General features: G+C 49.5%; 4 protein-coding genes across 9 annotated transcripts in view; all 4 read right to left on the bottom strand.

Annotated features, from left to right (window-relative positions):
• Positions 1-264: 264 nt before the first annotated feature.
• Positions 265-6,092, bottom strand: cfap53 (cilia and flagella associated protein 53). The gene is made up of 13 exons (XM_019889966.1): positions 5,725-6,092; positions 4,734-5,002; positions 4,292-4,465; positions 3,584-3,887; positions 3,194-3,412; positions 2,854-3,070; positions 2,591-2,693; positions 2,293-2,514; positions 1,773-1,869; positions 1,410-1,601; positions 1,044-1,347; positions 781-883; positions 265-704 (listed from the first exon to the last, which is right to left on the bottom strand). The coding sequence occupies exons 2-13, from the start codon at positions 4,943-4,945 to the stop codon at positions 482-484; spliced, it is 2,370 nt and encodes a 789-aa protein (XP_019745525.1). The 5' UTR covers positions 4,946-5,002; positions 5,725-6,092; the 3' UTR covers positions 265-481.
• Positions 6,093-6,803: 711 nt separating this feature from the next.
• On the bottom strand, positions 6,804-8,671 carry LOC109527946 (mucin-5AC-like). The gene has a single exon (XM_019890172.1). The coding sequence runs from the start codon at positions 8,592-8,594 to the stop codon at positions 7,017-7,019; it is 1,578 nt and encodes a 525-aa protein (XP_019745731.1). The 5' UTR covers positions 8,595-8,671; the 3' UTR covers positions 6,804-7,016.
• An 836-nt stretch (positions 8,672-9,507) lies between these two features.
• On the bottom strand, positions 9,508-13,374 carry LOC109527945 (mucin-5AC-like). Its single transcript, XM_019890171.1, has 6 exons — positions 13,088-13,374; positions 12,906-13,016; positions 12,727-12,836; positions 11,450-11,731; positions 9,660-11,382; positions 9,508-9,597 (listed from the first exon to the last, which is right to left on the bottom strand). Exons 1-6 carry the CDS (start codon positions 13,242-13,244, stop codon positions 9,563-9,565), a joined length of 2,418 nt encoding a protein of 805 aa, XP_019745730.1. The 5' UTR covers positions 13,245-13,374; the 3' UTR covers positions 9,508-9,562.
• Positions 13,375-14,263: 889 nt separating this feature from the next.
• dmtn (dematin actin binding protein) overlaps positions 14,264-18,114 on the bottom strand; it is a 5,553-nt gene continuing 1,702 nt past the window's right edge. For 2 of the 6 annotated variants that reach the window (XM_019890148.1, XM_019890149.1), the window contains 14 exons: positions 17,834-17,862; positions 17,661-17,747; positions 17,362-17,505; positions 17,224-17,268; positions 17,052-17,160; positions 16,690-16,953; positions 16,240-16,337; positions 16,055-16,160; positions 15,914-15,969; positions 15,574-15,613; positions 15,467-15,474; positions 15,252-15,317; positions 15,044-15,127; positions 14,264-14,855 (listed from right to left, as the gene is read on the bottom strand). In XM_019890148.1, the coding sequence (XP_019745707.1) occupies positions 14,742-14,855; positions 15,044-15,127; positions 15,252-15,317; positions 15,467-15,474; positions 15,574-15,613; positions 15,914-15,969; positions 16,055-16,160; positions 16,240-16,337; positions 16,690-16,953; positions 17,052-17,160; positions 17,224-17,268; positions 17,362-17,505; positions 17,661-17,747; positions 17,834-17,842 (1,230 nt within the window). In that variant the 5' untranslated portion in view covers positions 17,843-17,862 and the 3' untranslated portion in view covers positions 14,264-14,741. Of the gene's footprint in view, positions 14,856-15,043; positions 15,128-15,251; positions 15,318-15,466; positions 15,475-15,573; positions 15,614-15,913; positions 15,970-16,054; positions 16,161-16,239; positions 16,338-16,689; positions 16,954-17,051; positions 17,161-17,223; positions 17,269-17,361; positions 17,506-17,660; positions 17,748-17,833; positions 18,109-18,114 lie in introns of those variants that run through there. The other 4 variants (XM_019890152.1, XM_019890151.1, XM_019890153.1 and 1 more) reach the window with 4 other exon arrangements.

The raw sequence follows: 18,114 nt of genomic DNA on the forward strand, positions 1-18,114 counted from the left end.
CTTCCTGAACACTCCCTCTACAGGTATGAGCTTCCAGCGTCCCGCCCAGAACTGCCACACTGATTTTTCCGCAAGATTAATCCTAATGTCACATCAGCGCCATCAACTGGTTTGACATGAGCGCTGCGTAGCAGGCACGTGCATACATTATTTTTGGGTGCAGGTGCTCAAGCCAAAAATTTATTTTGAAAGTTTTTGAGGGTTCTGACTAGGAACAGCTAATACTTGGTGTTTTTTGCATAATATTTCACCATGATAATTTTTGAAAGTGTAAAGATTTAATTTTAATGACTTTGCTTCAAATTCATATTAACCTTACATGTCACATCTACACAGTAAAAATGATAAAAGCAAACTTGAGGTTAGCATGTTGGTTCGGAACCTCGGTAAGCATTCCAGTTTTTCATGTGGCTTCTTGCATATTTCATTGGCCACTCCTACCCCGAGGGTTTGTGGCGAGTACTTGACGCAAAAAGCTTTTTCACTGTTGCTTCTGATCGATGGCCGCTTTCCGAAACGGGTGCAAGACGCCGTCATTGGGCCTGGCCATAACTTCGTCTTTCTTCTCCAGCTTCTCCTGCTCCATCTGCTCCAACCGCTGCTGCTCCCTCAGCTCCTCTTCCTCCTTTTCCTTCCTCTCACGCTGACGCTGCTCCATCTGCGCCCGGAGCTCCGTCTGGTACGCCGTGTACGCCTGACGCTGCCTGCGGGGCGTGCCGCAAACGTCGCGCAAAATGCCCAGCAACCGAGAACAAACGGGAGACCCGTCGGCGCACGCACCTCTTTGCCACCTCCTCGTCGGCCCGCTTCATGTCCCGGAAGGCGGCGTCCAGCTCCACTCGCTCCTTGGCGATGTCGGCGCGTCTTTGAAAGTCAAGATGCTCTACGAGTGCACACACACACAACACAAAACAAATGAACTTCAACAGTACAATGACAGCAATAAAGAAATATGTTCATCCAATTTGAAGGCTTGATGACTGAAAGAGTCAACGACTTAATCGAAGTAGCGTGTTAGGATGAGACGTGTCTCCAGTTCTTACGTTTCTGTACATTCTGCAGCCGTCGGGACTCCATGACCTCGTTCATCAGTCGGTTCCTGGCCTCCTGCTGCAGGAGATTCTGTCTATCCCGTTCGTCCCACGTCTCTTGCATCTTAGCCGCCATCATTTGCTCCATCTGCTCCTCATCCTTCTTGCGTTTGATCATCTGCTCGGCCAAATACTGACGGAAGCGGAGGTCCTCGTCTCTCATGCTCGCCTGCCGGGGTGACACCGGATGAGTATGGACCGCCCCCAAAAAATAAAAATAAAAAATGGTGGCAACAATGGATACACAGTATTTAGTCTCCACAATGGGACGGGGGCGCGAAAGGGGTGTCCCCGCTTATCGGCCGTCTCCTGCTGGGCCTGAGTCTCGTCTTTCTGTGACTGGCGCAAGATTTTGAGGCCCATCTGGAGCTCTTCCTCCTGATCCTTGGCCATGCGCTCCATCTTCAGACGCAAACTGTCATCCAGCATCCGCCGGCGGGCCGTCTGGCTGTCCCGTTCCAGGCGACGCTCGCGCTGAACTTGCTCCCGCAGAGCCTGCATTTCCTCCTCCTGCACGCACACACGCACACAGCAAGTGAAGACAGGACAGACACGCACGCATGCTCGGACAGCGGTTAGGCCGAAGCTGGCCTCTGAAAAGGTAGCGTAGATGTACAATAGACATTCTCTCAAAATTGTTAGAACATAATAAAATTTTTTTTTAAAAAAATCACAGCTGACCTCCTGCCGCGCTTCCTCCTGCCGGGCGAGGCGCTCGCGCTGCCGCAGGGGCGCGCTACAGGTATGAGCTTCCAGCGTCCCGCCCAGAACTGCCACACTGATTTTTCCGCAAGATTAATCCTAATGTCACATCAGCGCCATCAACTGGTTTGACATGAGCGCTGCGTAGCAGGCACGTGCATACATTATTTTTGGGTGCAGGTGCTCAAGCCAAAAATTTATTTTGAAAGTTTTTGAGGGTTCTGACTAGGAACAGCTAATACTTGGTGTTTTTTGCATAATATTTCACCATGATAATTTTTGAAAGTGTAAAGATTTAATTTTAATGACTTTGCTTCAAATTCATATTAACCTTACATGTCACATCTACACAGTAAAAATGATAAAAGCAAACTTGAGGTTAGCATGTTGGTTCGGAACCTCGGTAAGCATTCCAGTTTTTCATGTGGCTTCTTGCATATTTCATTGGCCACTCCTACCCCGAGGGTTTGTGGCGAGTACTTGACGCAAAAAGCTTTTTCACTGTTGCTTCTGATCGATGGCCGCTTTCCGAAACGGGTGCAAGACGCCGTCATTGGGCCTGGCCATAACTTCGTCTTTCTTCTCCAGCTTCTCCTGCTCCATCTGCTCCAACCGCTGCTGCTCCCTCAGCTCCTCTTCCTCCTTTTCCTTCCTCTCACGCTGACGCTGCTCCATCTGCGCCCGGAGCTCCGTCTGGTACGCCGTGTACGCCTGACGCTGCCTGCGGGGCGTGCCGCAAACGTCGCGCAAAATGCCCAGCAACCGAGAACAAACGGGAGACCCGTCGGCGCACGCACCTCTTTGCCACCTCCTCGTCGGCCCGCTTCATGTCCCGGAAGGCGGCGTCCAGCTCCACTCGCTCCTTGGCGATGTCGGCGCGTCTTTGAAAGTCAAGATGCTCTACGAGTGCACACACACACAACACAAAACAAATGAACTTCAACAGTACAATGACAGCAATAAAGAAATATGTTCATCCAATTTGAAGGCTTGATGACTGAAAGAGTCAACGACTTAATCGAAGTAGCGTGTTAGGATGAGACGTGTCTCCAGTTCTTACGTTTCTGTACATTCTGCAGCCGTCGGGACTCCATGACCTCGTTCATCAGTCGGTTCCTGGCCTCCTGCTGCAGGAGATTCTGTCTATCCCGTTCGTCCCACGTCTCTTGCATCTTAGCCGCCATCATTTGCTCCATCTGCTCCTCATCCTTCTTGCGTTTGATCATCTGCTCGGCCAAATACTGACGGAAGCGGAGGTCCTCGTCTCTCATGCTCGCCTGCCGGGGTGACACCGGATGAGTATGGACCGCCCCCAAAAAAAAAAAAATAAAAAATGGTGGCAACAATGGATACACAGTATTTAGTCTCCACAATGGGACGGGGGCGCGAAAGGGGTGTACCCGCTTATCGGCCGTCTCCTGCTGGGCCTGAGTCTCGTCTTTCTGTGACTGGCGCAAGATTTTGAGGCCCATCTGGAGCTCTTCCTCCTGATCCTTGGCCATGCGCTCCATCTTCAGACGCAAACTGTCATCCAGCATCCGCCGGCGGGCCGTCTGGCTGTCCCGTTCCAGGCGACGCTCGCGCTGAACTTGCTCCCGCAGAGCCTGCATTTCCTCCTCCTGCACGCACACACGCACACAGCAAGTGAAGACAGGACAGACACGCACGCATGCTCGGACAGCGGTTAGGCCGAAGCTGGCCTCTGAAAAGGTAGCGTAGATGTACAATAGACATTCTCTCAAAATTGTTAGAACATAATAAAAATTTTTTTTAAAAAAATCACAGCTGACCTCCTGCCGCGCTTCCTCCTGCCGGGTGAGGCGCTCGCGCTGCCGCAGGCGCTCGGCCCCGGCCATTTGCTCGCACAGAAAGTCCATCTGCATCTGGCTGCAGTGCCGCGCGTCGGACGCCTCGCGCCGTTCGCGCTCCTCCTTGGCATGAGCATCCGCTTGCCACATCTGGTGGAACATGTCTTCCTCGCGCTGGCGCGCAAGGGCGCACTCCTGCTGGCTGCGGATCTGGGCCGCTCGTTCCTCGGAAATCTGCAAAACTCGCCGCTTCGTCTGGGCCTCGCGGAGTTCCTGGCACTGCTCCCTGAACGCAAAACAGTTTGTGTCACAATCAAGCTGAAACACATACAGTGGATCCTCGTCATTTGCAGTGATAGGCATCCAACGAGCCTATTGGTAATGCAGTCATGTATATGAGTTGAGCTGAAGGCACTTTCTGTTTTCACTCTTTCAAATTTAATAAATGTCTCATATCCATTTACGTGGCACCATCCAGTGGTCGACAGTGGAATTACACCTAAAAACAGCAGCATGAACAAAGAGGAGGTCGGATTTCAAGTGCAATGGGTTGTTCGTTGTGTTTGCTAAGTCTACAATATGAATCGATGAGACGCGTTATTTTGAATCGGTCGCCGCTCAATGCCAGATCATATAAAACCACGAGTGGTCGACCCCCGAGGAACGGCTGTGGATTTCAGTGTAGCCCACCTGAACTGCTGGTCCAACTTTTGTGCAACCACCTGTCTCCGCTGTGCCTCCCTGGCGTCGAGCAGACTTTTAGCTCGCTCGCGCATCTGCGTTTGCCTCTCCAGCGGGGTCACCCGGTCCAGGCGAGCCGCCAGCACAAGCTGCCGCTCCTCCTCGTCCAGAAGCTCTCGTAGCCTGTGGACCCCAGAGACCCATCTGTTTTAGCAAACAGATTTTCATTCGGTGCACCTGTGGTCTTCGCAATGCCAAGGTTCTGAATTTGAATCTCGGACACACTAAAGACATCAATGATTGGTCCCAGGTGGGAATATGAGCTGCAATGCGTGTTTGTCTGAGTGAGACCAGTCCATTGACTGGCGACCATCCAATCCTTATCTGTACTTGATGTGGACCGAGTTGAGGTCAGAGGCCGAAATGTCTCCACCATTGTGGGCATCATCACCTTTGTTGGCGTTGGTGGACGGAGAAGCGGTGCTGCATCATGACATCATCCACGTCCCTCCGGACGGTGTGGCCCACATAGCGAGCATCGCTGGACAGTAGCCAGCAATTGTTGACGCGACAGGCCTCGTTCTCACGCGCGCCCTCAGTCGCACGCTCACGCAGCTGGTCCTGCTTCTGCCGAAGCAGCATGGCACGGCGTGCGGGAAGCATGCTTGCTCACGCTTCGGATTCTTGTGAATTCTTCTTGGTCGTACGCCGATGGTGTGGCTACTATTAAAAAAAAAAAAAAAAACAGTTTTTGGAGAGAGGTGAGGGGAATTACGAATTTGGTCCTGAAGGTTTGCGATTTGTAAGGCTTCACTCAGGCATTCTCAAAATCGGCCACATCATCTCCCTCTAGTGGTAGACAACAGAATTACTGCCCATGTCGTGTTGAATTGTATTTCAAGGGAAGTCAATTCAGAAATGTTCTAAATAGCATTAAGTGCCCCTATTTGTCTCAACGTGGCACTGATACACACACACACACACACACACACACACACACACACACACACACACACACAATCTGAAACCTTGATTTACAAACGACCCTTTTTACAAACTTTTCAAGTTATGTACAGGAGACTGAAGGGAGAAACCCCCATAAACAAACAAGAACCGACCTGAAAAAGCATTTGAAATGAAAAATGCCACAGTCATTAATTGGCTCACGGGCTTGATGCACTTTGTGCAAGTAAGGCTTATGACACCCAATACAGTATTCCATATTATTCAAGCTCATGTCCGGTCCATACTCTTGTTCACTTGAAAACTGGGTAGCTTTAAAGAAAAGGTGCTCTGTCCTGAGTTGTCAAACACATGTAAAAGAGATGAGATGTAAATACTAAATAGAATTAAATACTAGCTGGAACTCTTAACGTTTGTCTTATATTCACCTTTTGATCTGAAACCCAAATGTCTTGTACACCATCAAAAACCAAAGAAACTCACCTGGCGTTCCAGTACTTTCGGATAAAAAGAACACCTGCGAGCAGTTCTCCAAACGCGTAGTCGTCGAGTGTGATGTTCCCTCCAACAAGCATTAAAAAGTGCTTCGACTATTTTTGACTGACTTTTCAATGCATTCAGTTCATGATTGACAAGCTAGCGGCCTTCTTTCTTTCGTGTCGCGTCATACGTCGACACTTTTTAAGTTCGACGTTCTTGTCTTTTTAGTCTCTCAAAATACATATTTTTTTTCATTTTCACACTGGCTACGAGCTAACTTGTTTAATTTTTGATTGGCTGACTAAAACGGAAAGGTTTTGGCGACTTTCTGCTCCGCCGCGGCCGCGTCGCCGAGGTGACGAGCAAACAGGGCTGTGACGTCACTGTGAGCCCAAAAGACACTCGTGAGCGTCGCGTCAAGATCACGTGACGAGAGTGCCGGAGCTCCAGCTCGGCGCACGGATTTTTTTTTTTTTTTAACATGCAAATTTGTTTTAGCTGTTAATTTGTCTAAGTCATTTAGGTGTTTCAGTTTGTTAGTGTTTTGCACTTACCAGCTAACGCAGAAAACAGAGCACCTGGACTAAATCGCAATAAATAAAGAAAACGCAAACTCAAAATAGAAAAAAATCAGATGAAATAGACAAAGGACAAAAAAAAAAGATTAAATTCAAATTAAGAGGAAAGAAAGGACAAAAGCAGGACGCTGAGATCAAAGGGGAAAAAAAGCAGAGAATTAAAGAAAATAAGAGCAGTATAGTCTACTGAAAAAAAACACGACGAAATAAAATTTGTAAACAACTTTTTTCAGTGTTGACATCTTTAAACATGCCCAAAAGTGTATATTAACCAAATATGCAACAGTCACTTTCTGATGAAGAGAAGAGGGGGGTGAAAAAAGAATAGTCAACAGAAAACGAACATTTGGGGTACCTGTAGTTAAGGTAGCACTGTTCATCACACCGTAAAATATAGTATTTGATGTATTGATAAACTCAATATACTCGTTTCTACACTTTCTTTTAGTTGCTTGCGAAGGAACGGAAATGTGAGATGCACGAAAACAGAACACATGAAATGGTTTTGAGTAAATTTATTTATTTTAAGAAACCAGCGGCCCCCAGCGGTGCCCGTCGCCCTTGTGACTACTACGCTGCCCACAAGTATGACCAAAGTAGTAGTAGTCAGAGATGGGGCAGGAAATGTTTTGATAAGGGATGTTGTAGACACGATGTAACGAGCTTTAGACATGGTTAGTTGCTTTTTCTAGATGATGAGACCGGAGATTCAGTCAGCAATTGGGAGGGAGTTTTTGAACGGCGGGCCCTGTGACCCCAGCAATGTTCCTGGGCCCCAGGAGCTGAAAAAGATGTTTTATCTGAAGAGAATGTTGCTTAAAGCAGAGAGCCACCCTTCTAGGTGTTCCAACCATTTGTGTTACTCGAGAAATTTTCCTAGGTGTTTTTGTCACTGGAGAAGTTGTCATTAGAAAAGTGGACATTATTGCTTGGATTGGAGTGGTTTGAGCTGCACTCCCCAGAGAAGTTGTGATTCCTGCTTGGGAGGGAGCTCTTGGGGCTGAGGCGGATAGAGTAGAAAGGATTGCGGTGGTTTGAGCCGGACTACTTGTTCCAAGTTCAGCTATGATTGCAGAAGTAGGCGTCTGAGGTCCGCGGGGAGGTTTTGTTCCCTGAAGGGCCATACGTGCACGGTACGGATAAATACCAATACTTGTTCCAAGTGTTTCAACCCCTGGAGAAGTTGTCACAGCTGTCACGGTCCCTGGAGCAGCTGTTGTGGAAACTTGGGGGAGAGATGTTGCTAAAGCGGCTGTTGTAGACAGGACTGCAGTTGTTGGAGACAGACTACTTGAGGCTCTACTTGTCGGTGACACTGGAAAAGTGATTGTTGTTTCTGAAGGAGATGGTGTTGATAGGATTGCGGTTGTTGGCGCCAGATCACCGGTTGTTTTAAGCGTTGACGCCGCCGAAATTGTCTGAGAAGGGGAGGGAATTGCGGAAGCAGTCAGTCTACTGGTTGGTCCTGATGACACCGGAGAAGTAGTCAGAGCTAAGGAGGGAGTTTTCATTGCAGAATTGGACCCCGTGGACAGAATTGCAGTGGTTTCAGATGGACTACTGGTTGACCCAACTGTTGCTGTGAATGCAGAGTTGGTTCTAGATGTTGCTGACATGAGAGAAATAAATGTAGCTTGGAAGGGAGCTGCGCTTCCTAAAGGGGATGTTCCACGCCCAACTGTGATGGTTTGACTCAGACCAATTGTTCCTGCTATAGAAGTTGTTCCAAATGTTTCTGACACGGGAGAAGTAGCCGTCCGAGCTTGAAGGGGAATGGTGCTTCCTGAAGGGGATGTTGTCAGCTTGATTGTAGAAAGTGTCGTCAAGGTTACATCAATTGGACCAGGAACGGTTGATGTGGTGGTCTGAGAGGTTTTGGGTACAGGAATTGTGACTGGATCAGAAGTGGCTGTCGTGGGGATCGTATTTGTAGAAAATGTCGTTGAAGCCGCAGTAGTTGTGATTCCACTCGAAGTCAGCGCAACGGTGGTTTTAGGCTCAGGACCCGGAGTGGTCGCAGCAGCTGTAGAAAGTGTCGTTGGGGTTGCAGTAGTTGCGGTTTCAGGAATAGTTGAGGTCAGAGCAGAGGTTGCCGTGGGTACAGAACTTGTGTTTGGAGAGAGAGTTGTACGTGCAGGTGGAGTTGTGGGTACAGCAAAAGATGAAGTGGAGGTGGTCGTGGGTATTTTAGCTGTGGGAGGAGTTGGAACTGCGGTCGACGTTTTCGTTTGTGAAGGTACTGAGGTGGTTGTGGGTAAAGGACTTTTACTTGGAGCAAAATTGGGCATCATGGTAGAAGATGGGCCGACTGTGCTAATTGTAGTTGGAAGAGTTGTCAAGAGTCTCTCAGTGGCTGTAGCAGTTGTGTCGTAGGTGACTGCGCTAATTATAGTTGGAGGAAGATTTGTCGAGAGTCTCTCAGTGGCTGTAGCAGTTGTGTCGTAGGTGGTTTTGGGTACTGGAGTCTGAGCAAAAGTCTTCACCGTTGTCGGAAATCTAGTGGTTGGCATAGTTGTGGTTTGAGCAAGAGAAGTCTTTGTAGTCGGGGTTGGCGGGTTTTTTGGTACTCCGTTAGTCATGGTCAAAGATTTAGTAGTGACAAGGGCGGGAGTCATGGGTGCAGCAGAAGTCGCAGTCGAGGCAGAGACGGTATCAAGTACAGATGGGATTCCAAGTGTTGTAGTTGAGGCCAGTGGAGTTGTGTGTACAGCATGAGAATGTGGAGCAGAGGTGGTGGATGGCATTGTGGATAAGGAAAGCGCAATAGTGGTTGGGGGCATTTTAGCAGTTGCGCTCAAAGCAGAGGTTGTTGGTCCAGAACTTGTGGTTTGTGAGGCTGAAATTGTGTCCTGTGTCGTCGAAGCTGGAGCCGTGTTGGTTTCAATGATAGTTGAAGTCAAAGTAGAAGTCGTTTTGCCTAAAGGACTTGTTTGAGCGGGATTTGTTCTTGTTGCCGTAGTACTCGTGATTCGGGTCATAGGGACGACTGTGTGTACGGGATTTGTGATTGGAGATATTGTGGTTTCGGATAGTGTGGTTAGAGGCGCAGTAGCAAAGGTGGTGGTGTGCATTGTCGCATTTATGATTCTGGAACGTACAGTAGAGACCGATGTGGTGTGTGAGGGGCCTAAAGTGGTTGTGGGTTCATGGCTCGAGGTTGGAGCAGGCGCGTTTATCGCGGCAGATGAGGTTCTGTTCGGTACCGCGGTACTCGTGGTCAAATCAAAGGTTGTGACCAATTCAGGAGACGTTGACGTGGTCATGGAATGACCTGCGATTGTTTTTGGTTCAGGACTTGTGGTTGGAGCAGAAGCGGTCGTCATAAGAGAGGAGGGAGGTGTGGGTATTGTGGCTACCAGGACTTGTGGTTGGAGCAGAAGCGGTCGCCATCATAAGAGAGGAGGGAGGTGTGGGTATTGTGGCTAGAGCGAGAGTAATATTTCTGACAGGTGCACCAGAGCCTGGAAGCACCGCAGTAGATGTGGTCAAAGGATCGGTCGTTGTAAACAGAGGATCTCGTATGGTTGGAGCCGACATTGGTATGGTTTGTGGAAGACTTTGGCTTGCTACTCGTTTAAGACTTGTGGTTGAGGAGACTGAAACGTTGGCCTGTGTGGTCGCAGGTACAACAATAGATGTCTTAGCTGAGGTCAGTGGGAACATATTTGTGGTTGGAACAAGAGTGGTCATCGAGGGAAGAGATGAGGTGGTTGTTGGCACTGCAGTCATGGTCCAATATGTCATTAAAGAGGCTGAGCTGGTTGTGGGTACAGAACTTGTGGTTGTGGGTCTTGTAGCTGTGCTTGAAGCAGGAGTGGTAGTTGGTACTCCACTTGTGGTGGCCATCGTAAAGGTTGTTGTGCCCAATTCAGGAGATTTTGATATTGAAAGAGTTCGGCTGACTTTCAGGATTGTACTTCTTGAACCCGATGGGGTCATGGTGGTAGCAGGTGAGGTGATTGTGGGCATCATGGAGTCTGATAGTTCACTTGAGGCCGCAGCAGTAGTGGTTCCAGTAGATGTTGGGGTAAGAGAAGAGTTGGATGTAGGTGCAGAACTTGTGGATGGAGAGGTAGGTGGAGTTATGGGTAAAATTGGACACACGAGTGTGGGCCGCGTAGTTGTGGTTGGCGCAAGTAGTGCCGTTGTCCTTCGAGATTCAACCGCAGTGACCACAACACTTGTGGAGGGGGTTGCAGGCACGCCACTTGTAGGAGCAGAACTGGTCATTGTGGGCATCTCACTTGTATAAAGTTCAGTTGAGGCTCCCGCAGTTGCGGGTTCAGTCGTGATTGACACAAAAGTAGAGCTGCTTGCGGATGACGGCGTTGTGACAGGTGCCGTAGGGGTGGTTGTGGTAGGAGATGAGCTGGTCGTCAACATCGCAGCAGACATGCTCCAAGGTGCGTCAAATCTAAACACCCCGCTGGGTACGGCAGAAGTTGTGGTTGGAGCAGAGCTGGTTGTAGCTCGAGGCATCGCGGGAGGGGTCATGGTTGCACATAGCGGGGCGGCTGCAGAGGTTCTACTTCCAGGAGTCGAGGGAGTTAGAGCAGAGATCTTTTTTGCGGTTGGAGAGACACTGGATGTTGGCGCTGCAGCAGTTGTCACAGAAATCGCGGGCAATGCTGGAGTAGTTCCACGGCGACTTTGTGGTATTGCGTCTGGACGTGGTTTTGGAGTTGTGGCGTCAGTGAGACTCGCACAAGCAGGAGCTGGAGAAGGTGAAGTTGTTGTGTCGCAGGGTCTTAAAGTGGTGGCACTCATCGTACTTGATCGAGTTGGTGCAAGATCACCGGTAGTGTCCGCCGTGTCATCTTCATTATATTCACCTGAAGGAATTTCATCATAACCCCACAATTCAAATATGGGGGAGTCCCGATAAAACACTGATATTGGAGCAGCGGTGGTGGTGGTGGTACACTCTAGTTCCTCTGTAGCAGCTTGAGAGTCAGAGTCCACTTCATCCCGCAAAGATCTTGGCTGAACTTTGTGTGGCCTTTGAGTGTCCGCGTTGTCGCAAGCTGCCAGCATGGTGGACATTTCCCCCAGAGAGTCCAAATAAACCACCATTGAATACTGCAAAGAATAAAACAAATATTATGAAGCCCGAACTAGGGTTGGATTTTTTGTTAGGTTCCTTTACCGTGTGGGCCGCAGTGGAGTTGAGCACAAATACAGAACCAGCTTCCACCATGCTGACTGCAGGACGGATTGGAGCTCCATCACCGATATTTTTGATCTTCAGAACCTTGGAGCCTAAAGGCAGCTGGACCAGGATTTGCGAGGGTTTGCAGAGCATCAAGGGGGGCGGCAGATGAAGGTCATTGGCCAAATCCTCGCAGGAAGCAAGTGCCACCATATTGGTCTGTAGCAGACTGTCAAAATAAAAGATCTGCAGCTGGTGGAAGCGTCTTCCATTTGCCACCTGGAGAGAAGTCGAGAGAAAATTAGTCCCATGACAAGGGCTTAACTTTCACGAGAAGCGACAACAGGTTAGTGTAGGGAGAAATGATTCCGTTTTCTTTTGGAATAAGCAGCTAGCATCAGATTAGAAATGAGATCAGATTTTTTTTTGAAGACATCGTTGGAACAGAATCAGGCTGGGCACACAGAGACAGTCTGGATGCTGTCCTGACTGATGTCTCTTAAAATAAAATGATCCAATCTTGTGCTAAGAGTGGATTTTTCATGATAATCGCGACGTGTAAGTATTAAAGAAATTACTCAACATGAATATATGACCAAAAAGCATGACACAGGGAAAGCCAATGACTGTCATTTGACTCTGTGGAGTGTGATGGAAGCTAAATTTAGCCAATCAAATAAGCACCCTGACTAATGGACAATGCAACAGTCCTACCCGATTTTTTTTTTTTTGTATGAAAGAGGGTCCACCAGATGGCAAGAAATATTTGACAAAGCAATACTTTGTGGATGGCATTGCCATTATTAAATTATGAAAGCTTCATTTTTTTTTTTGCAGTCGGCAGGCCAACGTCTTTTCTTTTATCAAATGTGCAAAATGAGAACGTAGTTAAACATGAGCCAATAATAAAATCAGCAACGAAACAGGAGAAGGTCAGCATATGCGATGGGCACAATAAACGCCCTTCAGATAGCAAAACACTTTGAGGGAAACGATTTTTTTTTTTCAATTGATGACGGGAAAGGCGTGCAGGAGATTGGACACTTTTTCCATCATGCAAAGGGAACTTGGGGAAGGTCTCTGTAACGTTCCTGAATCGAAAAAAAAAAAAACATTGAGACAATGCGTTGAACCAACTCAAACTTGGGACATTCTTGTGCATTTTCTACAAAAGAGTCGCCTCCCTGGCGGAGGTCCTGGCTCCAAAAGCGCATCGAGCGAGCAGCATTTGACGCATCAAAAAGTGCCGAACACGAGTGCGGGCGTCCACGTACCGCCAGCTGCAGGTGCGCGCTACCGTACGGCAGCTTGAGCAGCAGCACCGGACCGAACCTCCGAACGGAATCAGCAGAACTGTCGGGCAGCGCCAGCAGCCGAATTCCGTCTGCACGCACGTAAGCGTTCACAAGATGAAACGCGCACACGCACACGCGCACACACGAAAGCCACTCACTTGCCAGCCGCGCTTTGGAATGTCTGACGAGGGACAAACGGACCCAAAGCCTGTCGTCGCTGCAACGGAACTGCGGCCGGGTCAGGTCGAAAGAACCTTCACGTCCTGACACTGCATGACGCGCACACAGCAACAACACTCACAGCAGATTTTTCGGCTGTGTTTGTTATGCGCTTTCTTACCTGCCATAAATTTCCACACGGGGACCGGGAAGAACCGCGCCGGGTTGCGTCGACTGGGACGCGCGTCCCCGCCGGTCCCCTCCGCTATGTCGAGGTGGACTAGAGTCACCAGGGTGACCAAAAGCCAGGCCTCAATCCGCCCAGAAGGTCCCGACATGGTCCGGTCGGGTTGGACTGGGTCGGCTGAGGACCGGTTTCTTGTGTTCTGTTCGGTGGTTCGTCGTGAGCGGTGCTGCCCGGTTCTGCTTGGCTCTCCGAAGAAGATAACGAAAAAAAAAAAAGGCAACCCGCACCTGTGACTTTTGAAACAAATCACGACTGTGCCGATTGGATCATTGCAACCGGAAGTGGGCTGGGTCAATTAGCCTTAGGTCCTCTCACACGATTTTTGCAGGGCGTTCAATTTTAATGTTGTGATTTGTATATTGAACATGAATAATATCATCAAAAATGGTCCATTTCATGATATTCTGTTTTTTTTTTCAACCTTTAAAGATGTTTGAATACGTTCAAAAAGGCTGCCCCGCAAACCTTCAAAGCACTCTCACACGGAACCGGAAACCGGATCCAGGTGTGACCTGCGAGTAATTAGCGACGCCGTGGCTGCGTCGGGACGCACGTCGCCAATGTACTGCACACTCAAACTCTCTATATTTTTCTACAGAATGTGAACTTTACTACATACAGTAGTAAATGCAAACTGCTTTAACTCTTGTACTTAAGTAAAAGTTAAAATAAAATGAAAAGTACAGTTGCTGGGGACAAGGCGGTAACAGCAAGCAGGAAATGCTGACCACAAGCACTGAGTGTTTCGTGAGCAGTGACGTTCCTCTGTCGCATTCGGTGACGTCACGGTTGCAGTTACCGGAGCAGTTCGCTCAGGGATGGCTAGTGGGGACCGAAGCACCGTCAGGAATCTGCGGAGCCTCAATGAATTCAAGACAGCATTTTATTTGATTTTCTCAAATATATTTATACATTATTTTCTCAGCCCCCTTTCGTCCCCAGTAAGTAACAAATAAAAAGAAAAATCATTGGAGCTGTCCATGGTACCAATCTGCTCGAGCATGTACAGCGACCTGAAAATTCAACTTTTGTGTATCCCCCAAGACGCACCCGAACGGAACCCATGAAACGCTTTGTGACTTTGAAATGACCAGCAAGCGCTTTTCGTGCATTTGTTGTGTTTATGGGAGTTTATTTGTGGCGCGTGCATACACGGTTGACATCGATGAGCAGACAGACGCCAGGAAACGTGAGCAAAGAAAAACCACAAACAAAACCTCGGCCCTTCAAAGTAAGAGCAGCGACACGTCGGCTTCTTCGGGCTGCCTCGTCCCTCATTCTTCTTTGACGCCACCGCGGGATACGTGACGTCACATGCACTAGTAACCACGGGAACGCATCACACATGTCTGTGCACGTATGGTTAGGCGTCTTTGTGAATGCGTGTGTGTGTGGATGTTTGTGTACTGCTGTGCATGTGGATGTGTGTAAATCGTAAGCACTTGTCGGGTTCCTCAACTATTTTGATGGAAGCAGGTCACCACGAAGTAAGCAGTGTGTGTGTGTGTGTGTGTGTGTGTGCGTACGTGTGTTTGTGTGAGAGAGCAACAATGAGGAAATTATATTCTTCTGGTATGGTCACTTCCTCTCAGAAAAGCGAGGCCTTCTTCTTCAGTTCGTTCCGTCTCCATAGTGACAGGCGCTCGAACTCCGAGGCGCTCATCCCGAAAACTTGTTGGAACTGCTGAGGGTCCAGATGTCGCTGTGACACGCACGCACGCACACACACGCACACACGCACACACGCACACACGCACACACACACACACACACAAAAAAAAAACACACACACACACACACACACACACACACGCACACACGCACACACTTGCACTGTTCGTGGGTGCCAGCTCATTCCCTGCTGGCGGCCCCTCAAGCTTTGCCCCTCACCTCCAGTCTGGTTCGGTCCACTCCGGGTGGGAGCTTGCAGCGCCCTCTGTGGGTCACCACTAGCGCTTCGTAGGGATAAACCTGCTGGCGGGGAAACAACGGCGTCACATGTTTTTTTTTCGTGCGTGTATCTCAAAGTTACCATAAGTGTTCTGGGTGTGTCTACGTGTGAGGAGAAGGAGCCCACCAAATCAAGATGGTATCTCACCTTCTGCTCCAAGATGCTTGGCAGCGATGTCCCGCGGTCCAGAGGACCACGCTGTGGGCCGCCGTTCTGTCCACACACACACACACACACACACACACACGCACACACACGCACACACACGCACACACACGCACACACACGCACACACACACAAAGCACTCCCACACAGGCACATTGAGCTGACATCAGATAATCAGATATACATACACACTTACCTGAGCCACTGTGGAGACACAAAAACACGCACATCAATCAATAAATCAATCACTCGAGAGCGCTTAACAGATTACATGAGACAGTAAGTTGCGCTCAGTCCACCCACCTGCATTGTGGCCGTCATGGGAAAACTCGGCCGACTGCCTCTGAAAGCGTCACCAAATCGACATCATGTCACATGACATCATACGCTTGTCAATCATCCACAACATAGTGAAGGGCCAGCTCAATTCTCATTAATGTACATTGAGGAACATCGAAACAGGAAATAGTGACAAGAGCAAGTGGTAAAACCAAGCAGGAAGTGACCACAACAAACAGGAAGTGGCGCCAAGGGGCAGAAAATGGTGACAACCAGGAAGTGGCGAAAACACGCAAGTGGCGATGACAAACAGGAAGTGGCAATGACAAACAGGAAGTGGCAATCACAAAGGGGAAGGACTCACTCTGCTCAGACCGGAGCTGGAACGCGACGGCGACTTCGACGCGTTGGCTGACAGGCCTGCGGACAGGAAACAGGAAAGAGGCCGTGAGTCGGGACAGGCGGCGCCATGGAGAAGGGTGCTAGCTCGCCAGCGTCATCTCACTGCCGTGTGCGTGCGTTCTGTCGGGCAGTGAGCGCGTCTTCCGCCGGAAGTCGCCACCTTTCTCCTTCTCCTCGCGTAGGATCAGACGGCCCAGGTTGGACTTGATCTAGACACAGCGTTGGTCATGCACGCTCAGCTCAGTGATGATGTCACTGGCCCTATTTGTGATGTCATCATGCGCCAACCTTTTCCAGCTCCTGCTCCTGCAACACCTTGGCCTCGTCAGTCAGATCCTCAAAGTCGTCATCCTCTTCCTCCATTTTCTTCTTCTGCCACTCGATTTCTGCCAGACCGCAACAGGAAGTCATTGTAGCCAACTTCCTGTCGGGCTCTTCCTCCGTCCTTGGTGTGAGAGTCCGTGTGTGTGTGTGTGTGTCTGTGTGTGTGTCTGTGTGTGTGTGTGTGTGTGTGTGTGTGTATTGCTGTGGCTAACAGAATGTGAGGAGCGATAAACAGGAAGTGCCCGTAACAAGGAGGAAGTAGGAAATGGCGAAAAGTAACTCGAAAGCAGGGGTCACCGAGATGGCCCCCAAGACCACATGAGGAGCCTGCAGGCCTGTTCCAAAAATAGCTCACCAGTGATTGGACATTGCGATTTTCTAGGACTGTTGTAGAAGTGAGCGGGTGACACTCACCCATGGCAGCCAGCGACGGGGGGCAAGGCCAGAACTCGGTCTCGATCTTGGACGGCAGCTTGGGATCGGGAGGCTGAGCGGCCGGGAACTTGGCCGCCTGGATGACGCCGCCGACGCTCCCGCTGGTGGACTTGGAACCTTCTGGTTCAAGGTTGCGAGGAGGGGGGCCACAGTGAGGGAAGGTGGAAACGTGACCACAATGTGTCAAGTGGTACTCACCTTGTTTATAGATGGGAGGCTTTCTGTAGATGTTTGTCCCATTATCTGCAATACAATAGGTGCAGATGTGAACTTTCTCAAGTGTATGCGTTTGTGTGTGTGTGTGTGTGTGTGTTTCTTTGTGCAAGAATGGGCGTGTGTACCTGGCCGGTGGAAGTGTTGGAGACTGGCGCTGATTTTGCGTCCGGCGTGCAGTTGCAACATGGAGCCTCCAGGGGAGCCGCTGTCGCTTTCTGCTCGCCGCCCTTTGACCTGAAACAGGGAGTCGTAGCCCTGAGTGGTGGCATAGTGGCATTGCGTGGGCGGGACTCTTACCTCAGGAGACATGGTGGGCGAGGTGGCGGGCGGAGAAAGAGAGCGCTGAGGGACACAAACACGTCATACATGCGGGTGCAACTCAACATGCGGCTATGATGATCGCGTGACGCCAGTGACGTGACGATGGCGTGTCACCTGTCTGCGCGGAGGGTCCAGCGGCGAGAAGCTGAGGTGAGGCTGGTAGGTCATGAGGTCAGGTCGCTCCACCTGTAGGATGGCTTTATCGCGGGGTATAGCCGCCAGATCGCGGTATGCCACCACCTGTTCGTCCACGCGTGCCTGCGCCACAAGCATGCACATAGAAAGACACACAATACAAACACGTGCATATGTCACGCACGCACCACCACAGCCTCAACTACAATAGCGAAGTTTAGCTTCACATTTAGGATCAGTTAGCTCAGCATCAGTTAGGTTAGCATGTAGCCGTTTACCATGATGACGGCAGTGGCGGGAGACGACGGGGCACTGGGCCCTTGCGAGGACGACGAGTTCACAGGAGCGACGACGTAGCCCTCCACCTGACAGGAAGTCACATGACCAGGAAACACATACAGTCGGTGCGAGCTAACAATGCTAATTGGTTAATGTGGGCGTGGCTACTTACCTTGTTCATGATTGCGGATCACCGGGAGCCTGCAAAAAAAAAAAAAAAAAAAGTGTCACATGACAAAACAACAAAATATGCATGCAAAACACATCAAGCAAGGAAAAAAAACACATACATACACAAAAAACACTAAATGCTCACACCACACATAATTATACACACACGGGACATATGATTTAAAGTACGAATAAGTTGAATTGTGAAGTGGATGCTGTCTCATGACAACTAACACGCTGTGATGAAGATCACCACACACACACACACACACACACACACAC

This window comes from Hippocampus comes, unplaced genomic scaffold (assembly GCF_001891065.2).
Source record: "Hippocampus comes isolate QL1 unplaced genomic scaffold, H_comes_QL1_v1.1 scaffold185, whole genome shotgun sequence".
Lineage (NCBI taxonomy): Eukaryota > Metazoa > Chordata > Actinopteri > Syngnathiformes > Syngnathidae > Hippocampus > Hippocampus comes.

What these genes read in the sequence shown, in the direction of transcription:
- cfap53 (XM_019889966.1), bottom strand. Translation starts at nt 4,945, where the DNA reads ATGCTTCCCGCACGCCGTGCCATGCTGCTTCGGCAGAAGCAGGACCAG. An exon ending in GTCCACCAACGCCAACAAAG is followed by an intron (nt 4,466 to 4,733) that starts GTGATGATGCCC and finishes TGGGGTCCACAG; the next exon opens with GCTACGAGAGCTTCTGGACG. An exon ending in ATCGATCAGAAGCAACAGTG is followed by an intron (nt 1,870 to 2,292) that starts AAAAAGCTTTTT and finishes CGGAAAAATCAG; the next exon opens with TGTGGCAGTTCTGGGCGGGA.
- LOC109527946 (XM_019890172.1), bottom strand. Translation starts at nt 8,594, where the DNA reads ATGATGCCCAATTTTGCTCCAAGTAAAAGTCCTTTACCCACAACCACC.
- LOC109527945 (XM_019890171.1), bottom strand. Translation starts at nt 13,244, where the DNA reads ATGTCGGGACCTTCTGGGCGGATTGAGGCCTGGCTTTTGGTCACCCTG. An exon ending in GCGCGCACCTGCAGCTGGCG is followed by an intron (nt 11,732 to 12,726) that starts GTACGTGGACGC and finishes ACTTCTCTCCAG; the next exon opens with GTGGCAAATGGAAGACGCTT. An exon ending in TGCTCCAACCACAAGTCCTG is followed by an intron (nt 9,598 to 9,659) that starts GTAGCCACAATA and finishes TCCAACCACAAG; the next exon opens with TCCTGAACCAAAAACAATCG.